Source organism: Spodoptera frugiperda, chromosome 15 (genome assembly GCF_023101765.2).
Source record: "Spodoptera frugiperda isolate SF20-4 chromosome 15, AGI-APGP_CSIRO_Sfru_2.0, whole genome shotgun sequence".
NCBI lineage: Eukaryota > Metazoa > Arthropoda > Insecta > Lepidoptera > Noctuidae > Spodoptera > Spodoptera frugiperda.
The window spans coordinates 14,163,075-14,177,236 of NC_064226.1; the positions used below are offsets into that span (position 1 = coordinate 14,163,075).

The 14,162-nt window shown below is 35.3% G+C and overlaps 1 protein-coding gene across 4 annotated transcripts in view; it reads left to right on the forward strand.

Annotated features, from left to right (window-relative positions):
* LOC118274039 (zinc transporter 2) overlaps nt 1–14,092 on the forward strand; it is a 122,717-nt gene extending 108,625 nt beyond the window's left edge. For 3 of the 4 annotated variants that reach the window (XM_035591388.2, XM_035591397.2, XM_035591379.2), the window contains 9 exons: nt 5,735–5,901; nt 7,639–7,743; nt 8,505–8,625; nt 9,021–9,200; nt 9,623–9,716; nt 9,991–10,146; nt 10,689–10,820; nt 11,556–11,664; nt 12,062–14,092. In XM_035591388.2, coding sequence (XP_035447281.1) covers nt 5,735–5,901; nt 7,639–7,743; nt 8,505–8,625; nt 9,021–9,200; nt 9,623–9,716; nt 9,991–10,146; nt 10,689–10,820; nt 11,556–11,664; nt 12,062–12,207 — 1,210 coding nt within the window. In that variant the 3' untranslated portion in view covers nt 12,208–14,092. Of the gene's footprint in view, nt 1–358; nt 601–5,734; nt 5,902–7,638; nt 7,744–8,504; nt 8,626–9,020; nt 9,201–9,622; nt 9,717–9,990; nt 10,147–10,688; nt 10,821–11,555; nt 11,665–12,061 lie in introns of those variants that run through there. The other variant, XM_035591407.2, reaches the window with a different exon arrangement.
* The last annotated feature ends 70 nt before the right edge of the window (nt 14,093–14,162 follow it).

Below are 14,162 nucleotides of genomic sequence, written 5' to 3' on the forward strand. Positions count from 1 at the left end.
TTAATACATTCATTATCCTCACGATAAAGCCAAGATAACGTTTTTACAACTGTAATTTTTTAAATTAACTCTAAAGTACTTGCTTCTTATGATTAGCAGTGTCACCTTTAAGTCAGTATGAAACGGCAAATCATTTCCATATTCTCGAAACACTGCTTAGGTGCACAAACAAGTATTGTGATGATTCAGGGAATGTTATAATTATGGATTCATACCGTATGTAGTAGGCACACGACACGATTCATTTGTTTCTGTTGTGACTTGTGAATGTATCAAAGTACCCTTCTTAGAAGTCGGTCCTTGCTACAACAATATTTACATACCATTCCCATCGTAATATTGCTTATCAGTCGGTAGTCGCTGCAGTTATCAGCCTACCTACAATTTGTGCAGGGAGTGGTTTACTCGATGTGCCGAGATAACGGTGCGATAGCTTTAATAGCTATTAGATTTAAATTAGTATTCACCCGGTTACGCTATTAATATGACAGTTTGACGTTCAATAAGAGATTTTATTTGTATTTTTTTGTATTATTGTGGTTTTTTGGTGTTGTGTAGTGATTTTTAGAGCAAAATGACAGACTCCAAGCCTTTGCTGCAGTAAGTTTTAGATTTTAGTTGTTTTTATTTGAATTAAGTCGCAATTATTACTTAAACTACCTCAATTTCTAATGTAACTATTTTGCGCGTCTTACTTACCAGTTTTATTTATATATATGAGAAAATTAGGTTATTGTTATCGCTAAAACAATTTTAGTTAATACTCTTTTACAGTAGTTAAAGACGAAACGTGACCACAGTTTTACCACATGAATAATATCATTAGACCACATGAATAATATTATTTGCAAAATTCCATTTTGTATTTAGTTATTGTCAGTTACTTATTAGCAAAAACCTATTATCTATTATCTACGTATCATAACCATTTTGCTGACACGTGTCTGTCAGTCATGCAATTATGTGGTTTATTGTTTGTCCCATAAGTACTATAGTAGCGTCCATCAGGAATTGAAGTTATTTTTTTATGTTTAACATTTTGAAGTGAATTTTCAATGAACGTGTATCACGTTCAGTTGTTTACCCGTTTAACGACCTCGCTTCGTTTGCTTTACAATCCCTGTCTATTAGATAAGTGATGTATTTACACTGTACCGTCTATCTAAATAATTATGAGAACATCTATGCCAGTCTGTCATTATGTTTAGTGGTTCAAAATTCGACAAGACTACCTAAGTCCAAGAATGTGGCATCAGTCTTAGCGATGGCAGAGGGAAGAGAAGTACTCCATATAAGTAACTAGTAACCGTTTAACCCAATGCCTGTGGTAAGGCGTTCAATGCCTGTGCCGATACGAATCTCAACCTAATTGATGAAGCGTTAAGAGAAAGAAAACTACCTGAATATGAAATTCGCAGTTACGTATGTACTAACTTTACGGTTACGGGTTTTGTTTAAAATTCCAGAATTTTGTAGTGTCTCATAAAACAATGATTTTGTATTTATGTATGCGTTCCTTTCTCGGAAATATTAGCCGCGACAATCAATCAAATTGCTTTATTTTCCATCATTTAAAATCGATTGAAAGATAACACTTCAGTCCGGTAGATAACTATTTCAGGTAGCATGCTTAAATTAGAGAAAAACACGCGACTTCAAAATGTAGTACGTTTAGTTTCGGTAAAGCTATTGATAACAATTTTTATCTTTTATTAGGATTTTTATCTTTTATTATGATTAGTACTACTCACTGTTTCATTTCCGTGAAACTTACCTGGCCATAACAAATGAGAACATGTTTTTCTAATTTTTAAACTTAGCCACCGTGTTCACAACAACTAAAGGAGTCAAATTCATTGAAAATCGTTACCTGATCACATCTGAAAACACTGTCCCCAAGCTAATGTGTGAATTTTCTTTGCCTTATAGAATCTTGATGTTAACAACTCCAAAAATAATACCACACTATATTAGGAGCTAAACGTCAATGAAATGTTAAAACGTATGTGTTAAAATTACCTAAAATCCACTTCACAAATATGTACAATGCTAGGTTTTTACTCAAATAACTGTTTTGCATGCCTTAGTTAAGGGTCACTTTACATTATAAATATCCCCTGTATCTTAGATAGTTACTTCTGCCTACTTACTAGGCAGATTGGCTAGAAAAACATTCATCACGCAGGAATACAAACAAAAATAATATCTCAATTATTATGATAACCATAGTAACCGCTATTGTCTGCAAAATGCTACAACTGTGTCCACGTGTGGAGTTACTCACATGTTATGTGGACACACAATGCACGCTCCCACGGTGCGCATGAGCAACCAACACTATATTTTATGTTTCCTTCAATATTTATGTAATGCGGATGTAAATTATCGATTTTTTTGTTACATGATAGTGACACCTAGTTTTATTGTCTCTGAGGTTATGTGATCTTTGTTATGTTTTACTTTTAGCTGTTTAATACTAGCAATAGTTAGTGAATTTTCTTGGATCATCCTCATTCTTTTCTATTAGCAGTCACTGTCTAAGAGACAATTCTTTTTGATTCACAGATTGATACTTTTTTGCTGCTAGTTCTGAAAAGTTCTGTGTTAGCCTGATATCCCATTACTATCCTATCTAACGGTTCTCTTGGCTAAACGATGATTATATAGTTAGTTTACTTTGAGACCACCTTGTTACAATAATAAAGCAACCGAAGCAGCCACTTCCAACGTGCCTTTCAACATCTTGAACTTTACCGAGGGGAAGCATTCTCAATCGTTGCAACATTAAATGCTATTACACTGCGAAGACGACAAACACCTTATCTAAATCACGTGAACGTGATTCCCCTCCTTTTGCCCTGAACAAGGTCAAGTGGCTCCATTGTAATTAGGTCGTTAAACCCGACTGCCCCAAAATCTTTCGATACCTGACATTACCGACGATTTTGATAAGCCACTGATAAAAAATGAAATTATCACTGCTCGAGCACCTTATGTAGATATTTTTATATTTCTCTTACTAAGTAGCTATCGGTAAATCGTGAGGTGAAATAATTTTGTAGCTACTGTTCATTTATTTTTTACTTAGGTTTTCCTAATTAGTTCACCGATGACGTCTGTTAAATTTAAAACCAGTAGACACGACGTAATTGTACATTAAATGAGAAGACATGCAACGCTGACCTTTTAAGTTAAGAATGACAATATGATTCGTTATTGCAATTTCGACCAGAGATAATGAATTCTATTTGTTATGTTCTATTGGTCGTTTTAAAAGTTAAACGTTGAGACAAGGGTTGCTTAAAATCATCTACTAAGTATTGAATGCAGCTGATATTATCTCAAACCTCTATGACTTAAAATAACACGACTATGGTACCTAGTTTTATCTCTCACCAGTTACCACATACATATAGTTACTTTATATCTCTGGGAAAGTGAGAATCTTAGTATCTGATTATGAATGTGTAAACATTTTTAGTTCAAAGAAACATTTATTTGTATATTCATTAGAAATAACATCGACATCAAATCTTATCTCGCTTGTATTAAAGGCTTAAAACACAAGGAAATGGGTTATGTTTGTATATAAGTGACACCGTTTTACTGCGTGTAACACTTTTAATTATGTCATATTATTATTTGTTTTTAAGAAATTAAAAGAATTTAATCTAAAGAATAGGACAAAAATAAGTAATCCAATCCAACTTATAGTTTATACACATGCCAAGCATCAATAAAATCTGTTCAATGGATTTTTGCATTTAAGAAAAAACGTCAAAGTACAAAACTACTTTAATGTTTCCTTGCATATCTCATAAAAGTGTAGTATTCTTTTAGAGCTTCAAGAAAAAGACAGTATCAGACCACCAATACCACTACTAACTCACATGAACTTTACAAGGTTTCGCGTAATCTCACGATAGTACTATTAAATGTAGATAACAGCATATTGTTTATAATGTAATATCACTTGTATTAGCTACGATAACATATGTTTTGCATTCACATACATACATTACATAAAGAATTAACACTAATTAGTTATCTATAGATAATAAAGAGATAGAAATTATGTGATATTCGAAGCGATTTAATGTAATATAATATGTTGTTTTGAATCGCTGTTACTTTTCATGAACATTTGTAGCTTTCCTTGTATTTAAATAAAGATCGCAATGTAATATACAATGAAATTGTATCTTATACCGAAGTCTCGCAACAGGATTTCTTGGTTCTCGAAAAAAAATCTTTTATTTTTAGAATGATACAAATCAAAATTCAGAAATTTTCGCTAGTTTACTATTCCCACACGTTAGTCGTAAAATTGCGATTCTTGACGAAACAATCCGAATTTAAAACTCCTCACCAAAATATGAAAATATGTGATCCGTTCAAAACATTACAAAACTTGCATCCATTGTTATTTTTCCCCTCCAATATAGTTTCGAACCACATGTAAGAAAGGAAAACGATATTTATCGAAGTACATAATACGAGTACATATCTACCTAACTAGATACTAGTAGTAAACACCAGTCTGCTTGATGATTTGATAGCTATCTGCAATGATAGTAAACGTTGTTATTCACTGATTGGCTGGCTGACTGCACAAATGGGATAATCTACATGTTTTCCGTCGCCACAGATTCACTATTGTCTGTGACTAGAACGGAATTGGATGGTTATGGAAATGTACTGTTAAGGTCATTGGAGAAACCATGAACTTGACTTTTCTCTTAGATAATGGTCACATTTGATAAAGTAGATAGGTACTATAGACTCTTCTCAAATGGTTCAAACCGTTCCGTAGTTACAAACCATTATTTACTTTACGAAGCATTACAACAAATTAGCAAACTCTTTCAAATTGTAGAACTAAACTGGTTAAACAGATAAATGGATAAATTGTCAAATGTTCTAACCGAACTAACGACTTTTTGATTCGAAATTGTTGCAAATATACGTGATCCTAATACTTATTGTAGAAAATAAGTTCGGAACCTTATCAGGAATTTTGCTGTGATTTAATAGACTAGATAGTTAATGCAATGAAGTGGGCCAGCATGGCGTCTTCTGTATCATGTTAATGTTCCTAATACCATCCCAAAAGTACTGCAAGAGTAGTGGTGTCTGTAACTACGTAGAATCCATGAAAAAATTGCAACGTAATGCGAATTTAATTATAAGAGACAATTAGATTGACGACAAAAACACAGCATCATTACCAAGAAAGCCTCCAGCCGTGACGAGGAACTGACTTTATTCCGCTTTCCGTACAGCTGTTGTTCCCGTGTTTTTCAATTTGAACTCCACTCTTCACCTTCATACAAATTAACCTTTGATACTACGTGCAGCATCGTAGTTGAGATAGCTAATTTAATTCAATTGGTGTTAAGCTGTGATTGTACCGAATTTAACACTGCTTTTTTTAATGGTATAGTTAACAATTTTTCTTGAGTCTAATATTTCGCAAATAGTTATAGCGATTTTTCTTGACACTTAAAAGAAAAGACGTAGAAAATTTAGACAAAACCATTTCGATGTTTTCTATAAACACCGAAATTTTCTGGTTCTGGAAATCTACGCCTGAAGAAACAGTGTATGAATAGGATTTATTCATGTTTTTTACACTGAATTTTGGTTTGGTCTGGCTACTCTAAGAAGACACACCGAAGTCTTATCACCATTCAAGAAGTTATTACAACATACTCAACGAATTCTTCTCTTTCAGATTTAAAGAGGGCAAAGTATCGTACGGCACAGACAGTCCGGCAAGAGGTCGCCGGGTCATATTCTGCGTGCACGGCAACCCTTCCACAGGATGCTGTGCGGTCATAGAAACCAACGCAGACGGAGACGATGGCGAGCAACGCAATGGAAGCATTTCAGAAGTTGAAAGTAAGTAAAGAACCCAGAAAAATGAGCAGATACATACCGCATCATAGCAACTATAGTAATAGGTATTAGAAACTAAATACTGCTTGTCATGTACAGCGGTACTCCGTATCGGGTCATCTTCTAGTGTTACCACTACCAGCATTACCGTTCCTAATATATTAAGTTCATTATGCTAATTCATATCGTAAGGGATAGCTCCAACATACTTCCGAAAAACAGAACAGAATATTTATGCCAGGATGTTACTGATTACGTCCACTTCGGTTCAACTTGTTGTTCTTTAAAGGTCAAACTTCTCATATCATGTTTCATTGAACATCATCTGCGCATCTGGTTTACGCAGAACGCTTCTTGGTGGTCTAAAGTGCTCCCAATATGGGCTTAAGCAGTGACCTTTCTTTTTTTATTTGGCTCATGACTTATCCTGCTTACAAAATGCAAGGATATGTACTAGCCTCTACTGCCATTACTATATTTATTGTATCTCCGGCTTAATCGCCATGAAGGCTGTGAATTCAGTTACGGTGACGTCATGTTATTATGACATGGGGTATTTATCTAGTTGTCGCACTGTAGTTACATATAAGGTCGTGGTACTTGAAGCCTATTGTTTCATTTATCACATGTTTTAACGTTTCAATTAATCCTTTAATTTTTCATTAATATTGATGTTTTGAAGATATGATCAATTTGGCTTTTTAGCATTTGGCTCATCTATATTAAGCTTTGGGGTTTACTATCAGCAATACTTCTATACTTTTTCTTAGCCATTAGCAGTTTAGAAAAAAAAGTTGAAATGACTTCTGTCAATGTCGTGATGACAGCTTTGAATCTAAGTGATGATATTAAAGTAAATATTGTTAAAATCCGTTGTATTATTGCAAAGAGACCTAAAGCAATAAGTATAGGGGAATATTATCGCCAACGTTACTGTGATTGTACATACGTATAATGTACATAAATTCACTGCCTTTGGATGTGTTTACCTTAAGGGACCATGTGTTTTCGCAAGTGGCGGTTCCGTTACACTTGACAATCGATGTGTTTAACCAAAATCGGCATATCGGTTTAATATACAATCGATTATTTATTGGGATCGTCTGCGAATAGGACTCATGTCAATCCGTCTTTCGGTCGATTCAACTAACCAGACAAGGTCGCACCGTGGTGCCGTATCAAGTAATGTCGTGTTGATGCATAAAAGTACTAATCGGATAGCTCGTAAGTAATGAGTTATGTTTATTAAGTGTAAATTACTTACCGAGAAATATAAATTTCTAACTACTACTATTTTATTAACAGTAGTACGTATAGTTATAGATATGCGCACATGCCTTGTTGAATGCGCATTAGATTCATCATCATAAAGTACTTTATACAGCCCGAGACAGTCTTCTTTTAGCCTATAGGCTTCCTCTACATTAGAGGTTTCTCATAATCTTCACGCTATGCTGGCAGTTTACAGATTTTTCAGAGAACGCTGCTGCCCTGAACTTGTTAAATGTGTAATCGTAAGTCTAAACAGCCTACAAGCCTTACGAGTTGTACGGTATGTAGCGTGCATAAGGGTAGTCTTCAACTCTCCCATCGCGTCACCTCTTGGCATCGGCATCAGGTTACTCCAAACTCCAAAGTAACCGGTATACAAAACCTCTCTGTAGAGTACCTGGCATATTAATCGATTCTTGTATTCTACTTCAATAAACTTTTGTTCATGTTTATGATTTGTTGTTTCAGGGCATTGTCACAGAACGAGGAACGAAGAAATAGACAAAAGGGCAAGAAGAAAGTTGATCATCGCCAGCATATTATGTGTTATATTTATGATAGGTGAAATTGTAGGTGAGTAACATCAAGTTATATTACTAGTAGGTAATTAAAATATGGACATTTTCAATGCCATTTTTAATCCATTGGTAAGTATAATAATAAAATTTAACAGCCAACCACTCTTTTGGCTAGAGGACCTTAAACGCCAGTGATGCCATCTGGCGTTTGCAAAAAGCAAAACTTGCACAAGCCAATACTTATACAATCCGTCTCACAGATATTCTTACACATATTATTTCCCCAACATGTTACATAGCCCGTACCGAATCGTAAATAATAAATACTATATTGGAAAACAATGGCATGGATAGTTACGTTGAAGGAATTTCAAATACGTTACAAATTACAATGTAATCTTAATGTAGGTTATCAATATGGCACGTGGCCAATTTTCATATTGTTTTCATGAAACATGACTAAAATACCTAAGGGGGTCTTATGTAATTATTTTGTTTTGCATACTCATGGTATGCGGCTCTATGATGAAATGAATCACACTGTCTTTCAAAGTAAAAGTGTAGGTACACCTGCGTTCTTGAGTCAGTCAGAGTTTTTAGGTTATTTATCGAAAGTTAATTTTAATAGAACTGTGTTTTTTGTATAATAACTATCATGAGATATACTACCAATTTATTTGAAAAATGTGCGACTTACAATCATTCGAGAAAGGCTCTACTAGTTTCGAGTCACAACGGAACTCTTATTCATGATCAGCTTGCTTCAATTAATTGAGATTATGATGGTTAATAATGGACTGTAATTAATGTTTCCAGGTGGTTACTTATCAAACAGTTTAGCGATAGCCACAGATGCTGCCCACCTTCTTACAGACTTTGCTAGCTTTATGATATCACTGTTCTCACTATGGGTGTCCAGCAGACCAGCTACACGACGGTAAGTGATAATATATTCCAGCAGTATTAAAGCTTACCTTTTAGTGAGCCACTTCTATGATCTAATTGTCCAATAAATAACAGTTCTGAATTCGTTTAAACCATAGCAGAAACTTCGATTTTGATCTCGCTGGTCTATATTCGGAATAGTTTTGATGTATCTAATCAATCATGTTTAGTGCAAATTTCAGGAATTTTGGTACATATTTCAGCCTCTTACGTGCATGTTTTAGTATTTTGACACTATACAATGAACTAGTCTTTATAAGTAACTTATTCAGTTTGTAGCAACTATTGTTATACCCTTCTTTGTGTGAAAAGAGGCATTTTCTCAACCATAAGACAGTTGCAGTCTGCAAATGAATGAATAATTCTTATAAATGTCTTATTTCACAGAATGCCGTTCGGCTGGTACCGTGCGGAGGTGATAGGCGCGCTAACATCGGTGCTCCTGATCTGGGTGGTGACGGGGGTGCTGGTGTACATGGCCGTGCAGCGCGTCATCTACAAGCAGTTCGAGATCAACGCCACCGTCATGCTCATCACCTCCGCTGTTGGAGTCGCCGTCAATCTTATGTGAGTTACCTTTAAGTATAGCTTCAAACTGACGATGGATAAAAGGAGTTGGATAAAAATTCAACTAAGATACATACAGAAAATGTTAAAAATATGGGAAACAACAGTTAGTGTATGCTCTTAAATTAAAGGTTAGATTATTTTTAGACCGTAAATAGTAAGCTAAAATATGACCCTTTTACTCGTTAATAATTTGCTAATCAAGTGACTGTATGGGTCTCAAATTGACCTGACTTGGAAGTAGAATTAAAGTTTTCTACCTACTGAATTGTGGGCCTATTAAATGGGCGTAAGAACTTCAAAGAAAGCAGCGCCTGCCTTCTTTGCTTAAAGCAGAGCTAGCTTAGAGCTTACTAAGTTCCTTCGATTTTAGTAACCTTGACTTATTATACGTTTCTATAAGTGGTTGTTGAATGTTCCAGTATGGGCCTGACCCTCCACCAGCACGGCCACAGCCACGGCGGCGGCGGACACGGACACTCGCACGGAGGGAACAACCCCGTACTTAACAACAAGGTACCTATCTAATAACCTTATATTTATTAAATATTACATTATACTGTATTCCTACACAATAATTTAGAACCAAGAAAACATTGCTCGTACATTTTTGTGGAGATTTAAATTGTCAATAAACGACTTACTGACACGTTTGAGATCAAATATATCGAATTAAATTTTACCCAACTTTCAAAAGCGTATATAGTTTTATAGTCCATTTTTATTTGTACAGTTTCGGTTTATTGCAACCTAAAATGTAATATGTATACTAAATATAATTGTGCCATAGGAGCGCGCAGACTCGGACGCAGAGAGCGCGGCGTCTGGGCACGCGCACGCGCACGCGCAGGAGAACATCAACGTCCGCGCCGCCTTCATACACGTGTTGGGAGACTTCCTGCAGAGCTTCGGGGTACTCATCGCCGCCATCGTCATTTATTTCGAGGTTTGTACGCCTTTATAATCTATACTAATATTATAAAGCTGAAGAGTTTGTTTGATTGTTTGTTTGAACGCGCTAATCTCAAGAACTACGGGTCCGAATTGAATAATTCTTTGTGTATTGGATAGTGCATTTATCGAGGAAGGTTATAGGCTACCAATAGGAGCCCAGCAGAGCGGGTGAAACCGCGCGGAAGTAGCTAGTACTTCATAATACCATGAAACGTTACTAAAATGTGACACAATTATTGGATTTGCAACCTTGTTGACTAAGAAATAAAGTTCAAAATCTATTTGTGAGTTTTATAGTTTTTAATTTTTTAAGGTGTAGTATGTCTATGTATAAATATCGATTGAAATTAAAGTATTTAACCACCGTATTTAGAATGATTTAATGGTTACTTAACCTAGTCCAAATTTCGGACCAAATCGTTACTGAGGAATAGTTTAAGTAATCATTAAATGTCTAGTGGCAGTAAAAGTCATTACTATTCCACAAAAATTCAAAAAGAAATAGTTTTCAACTAAATACATGTTCTCTCACAGCCGAGCTGGAGTCTGGTGGACCCAATCTGCACGTTCCTGTTCTCCGTGCTCGTCCTCATCACCACCTTCAACATCATCAAGGACACGCTCCTCGTGCTCATGGAAGGATCACCTAGGGGCGTAGACTTCCAGGTAAGACTAGTAGTATCCATTCATCGTGTTGGTAACTGACAAGGCTCGGCTACCGGTTAAATTTTCAAACAGTTATTATGTACTTGTACGCAAAACCTTTACATTGGGTTTCGTTCGCGAAACCGGTTTTTTTAAACCGGTATTTGGAACAGTATTTTCATAAAGGTTTTTTCGGATTAACCGGTTTAGAGCAATAAAAACCGGTTAATACGACGCACATCAAAGAAACGCCGCGCGCTGTTCAGCTTATTTCAATAATAATATTTCAACGCGTGTACCGACATGCCCCTCGTCGAATAAACCGGTTAATTTAGGTTAAAATAAAGTTCTTTAATGTTCACGTTCTTAAGAAAAGTTCGGAGGAAAACCGATATAAACCGGTATTAACCGGTATTTTTTAAACCGGTTCCGAGCCTTGGTAACTGACATTGAGGATGACGATAATTGGGTAGTTTCCTCGGTCAAAAATAAATTATTACAACTTTTCAATACAATAAAATATTAAAAAATAATCACACTCTCATTCATAAATTTGATGAACTATTTAATTTTCGATTTTTTCTAGCTAAATTTCTAGAAATAAGTATGCTATTTGACGTCAAAAACTTATGACGTCATAACGCACTATTTCATACAAAGTTCATAGAAAATATCGTTTTTGACATTTCGATAAAAGTATTGAATTTGACTAGTAGGAAAGTAGCCTATTAATCACGACCCTCCCTCCCCCTGCAGGAGGTGGCCAACACGTTCCTGTCGCTGCCGGGCGTGCTGCGGGTACACAACCTGCGCATGTGGGCGCTGTCGCTCGACAAGACCGCGCTCTCCGCGCATCTCGCCATACGTGCGTATACACACACACAACATTACACATACGCCCCAATACATACTTCAAAACACATATACATACTTGCACAGACATATCGTCGCCCTCCCCGCTAACTGTCGTATCTCACAAACCGACGTATCTGCACTGACATTAAATAGATACCTTAGGGCTTTAGGGCGACTACAAAGCCAAGACCTATATAAAAAAACTTTTTAATTCATTGATAAAGCCACAAATAACGCATCTACAGTAATTTAACTGTAACGCCCGACCGAAAAACGGTTGCCCTGGAAAAACATCAATTGGTAGTTAGGACAGTTAGTCGGGAGGGTGACGATATGTACAGTCGCCCAAGTAAGCATATTATGATCAGTCCAGTAAATAACTTACACATCCTTTTACATACTTCCAGGTGCCGGAGTTAGTCCGCAGAAGGTACTGGAAGAAGCTACCAGGCTGGTGCACGACAAGTACAATTTCTTCGAGATGACGCTCCAGATCGAAGAGTTCAACGACGGCATGGAGGACTGCAGCCAGTGCAAGATGCCACAGGCTTGAGACACTACTTACCAACGTACAAACCTACGTCAAAATACCTCAAACTATCACTTTATTACAAAGCCATAAGGTTGAAAATGTTTCAAAGAATTGTGTGTTGCTAATTCAGTTCAATGTGTTTTCGACTTTATGGTGAAGTAATAGTCTAAAGTTTGAGGTAAGTTGATGTGCTATCTGAACGTACTCTGAGATAAATCACGTGGTTTGGCTTACTACTTACTTACACCAAAGAAATTTTGGACCAGCTTCATAAGTCCGTAAGAAATTAAGGTGCCGTATCGATTGTAATAATAATTAGAAAGTTAGCCAAACCACTCATGGGCGCCTTCAGGGTTCAAGCAAATGCAGCTACACTCCTAATAGTCAAAAATCAATATAATATAGACCTGTTTTTTAACAGATCAATGTTTTAACAGAACAGATAAATGTTTTAACAGATCCTTCGTATGATTATGTATTAAAATTGAAAATACCTGAAAAACTAGTTTCCAGCTAAAAAAGACTAGACAAGTCTATTGTCCACGAGTGACGCGGCGCGTCGAATTTGTCGTTGGCGCTTCGGGGACAGTTTGTATTGTTTATAAGTAAGATGCAAGTATTTGTCATTTGTAGGCCGCTTATTGTCGTTCGGTTATGGACAGTAGGCTCTATTTTGATTGCAGTTGCACATTCCTTAAAATAATCTTGCCGGCGCCCATGAAACTGCCCGTTTCGTATTTAGACTAAGAGCCGGCGCGGATCGCGCGACAGTATTTATTACATTTTTAAAACACCCAAACCTCATGCACATTAATTTAAACAAAACATTGTTCAAAATGTTTCAGAACGTTAATTATTTTAAAATAGCTACAAAATTTTGGTAGACACTATTTTAAACTTGCTCCGTCATTGGACCAATGAAATTATTCAAGGTTGTACTTTATTTTACATTATTTAGAAGGAGAGAGCTTCATACATATTTGTATTAGGCATACAGTGCCTACGACTGCATGTCCTATAAAAAAAGATTTAACCTACAACATTATCCTTTTACCATTACCGATGAAAAACAGCAGTTTCATTGTTAAAAGACCTAATAAACAAACTTAACAGCAACTGTGGGACTCATAAGATTTTAATCGATAGTGGCTCCCTCTACGTGTCAAATATAACAGTCTGAAACGTTAATAAAAAAATAAATGTTGCATGATGATATTAACATGTTTGCAATATTATTCATTGATATTAGTATAAAAGGCCTTCTCTTGTTAATGAAGCCTTATAAAGTGCCTTTGGTTATAGAAAACTTCGTCATTTTCATGATCGAAATAACTAATTAATTATTATAAATATTGTCACACAAAAATGGCTGATTTTCTTCTAGAAAGAAAAGTTAATGTAATTGTAGTAGTATGATATTAGTAAAACATTGATATTCCTAAGACTTCAGCCAAAAATGTTTAAAGTAAGAGGCTACGTCTATATTTAGCTCTAAATTAATTATGTCGGAGTAGAAAAATACATGTTTTCGAAGACAATAAGATAAAGCTACAAAATATGATTCAAATGCATTTTAACGATGTAAATATTTTTCTATATAACAATATTTTTTCAACGCTACCTACAAGAGAGTCTATTTTTGTTAAAAACTACAAATTACAAAGTTTCAGCTAATATAATGTTAGTTAAAATCCGAATTTATAAGCAGAACTGTACCTAATTATAAATAATTAAAAGTTTGAATTTTAATTATTTGTAATACTACAATGTTATTTGTATATAGCGTAATATTTATTAGAAAGTAGTTTACGTTAATTATCGTGGTTAAATCATGTAAACAGTTAAATAATTTTAAGTTATTCTACTATGAATAAAGAGAAATCAATAAATGAACACATTTTTGAGATGTAATTTATTATTTGCCTCTATGTGAATTAGTTTACCTTTTTTATTAAATACATACATAATATCTAATA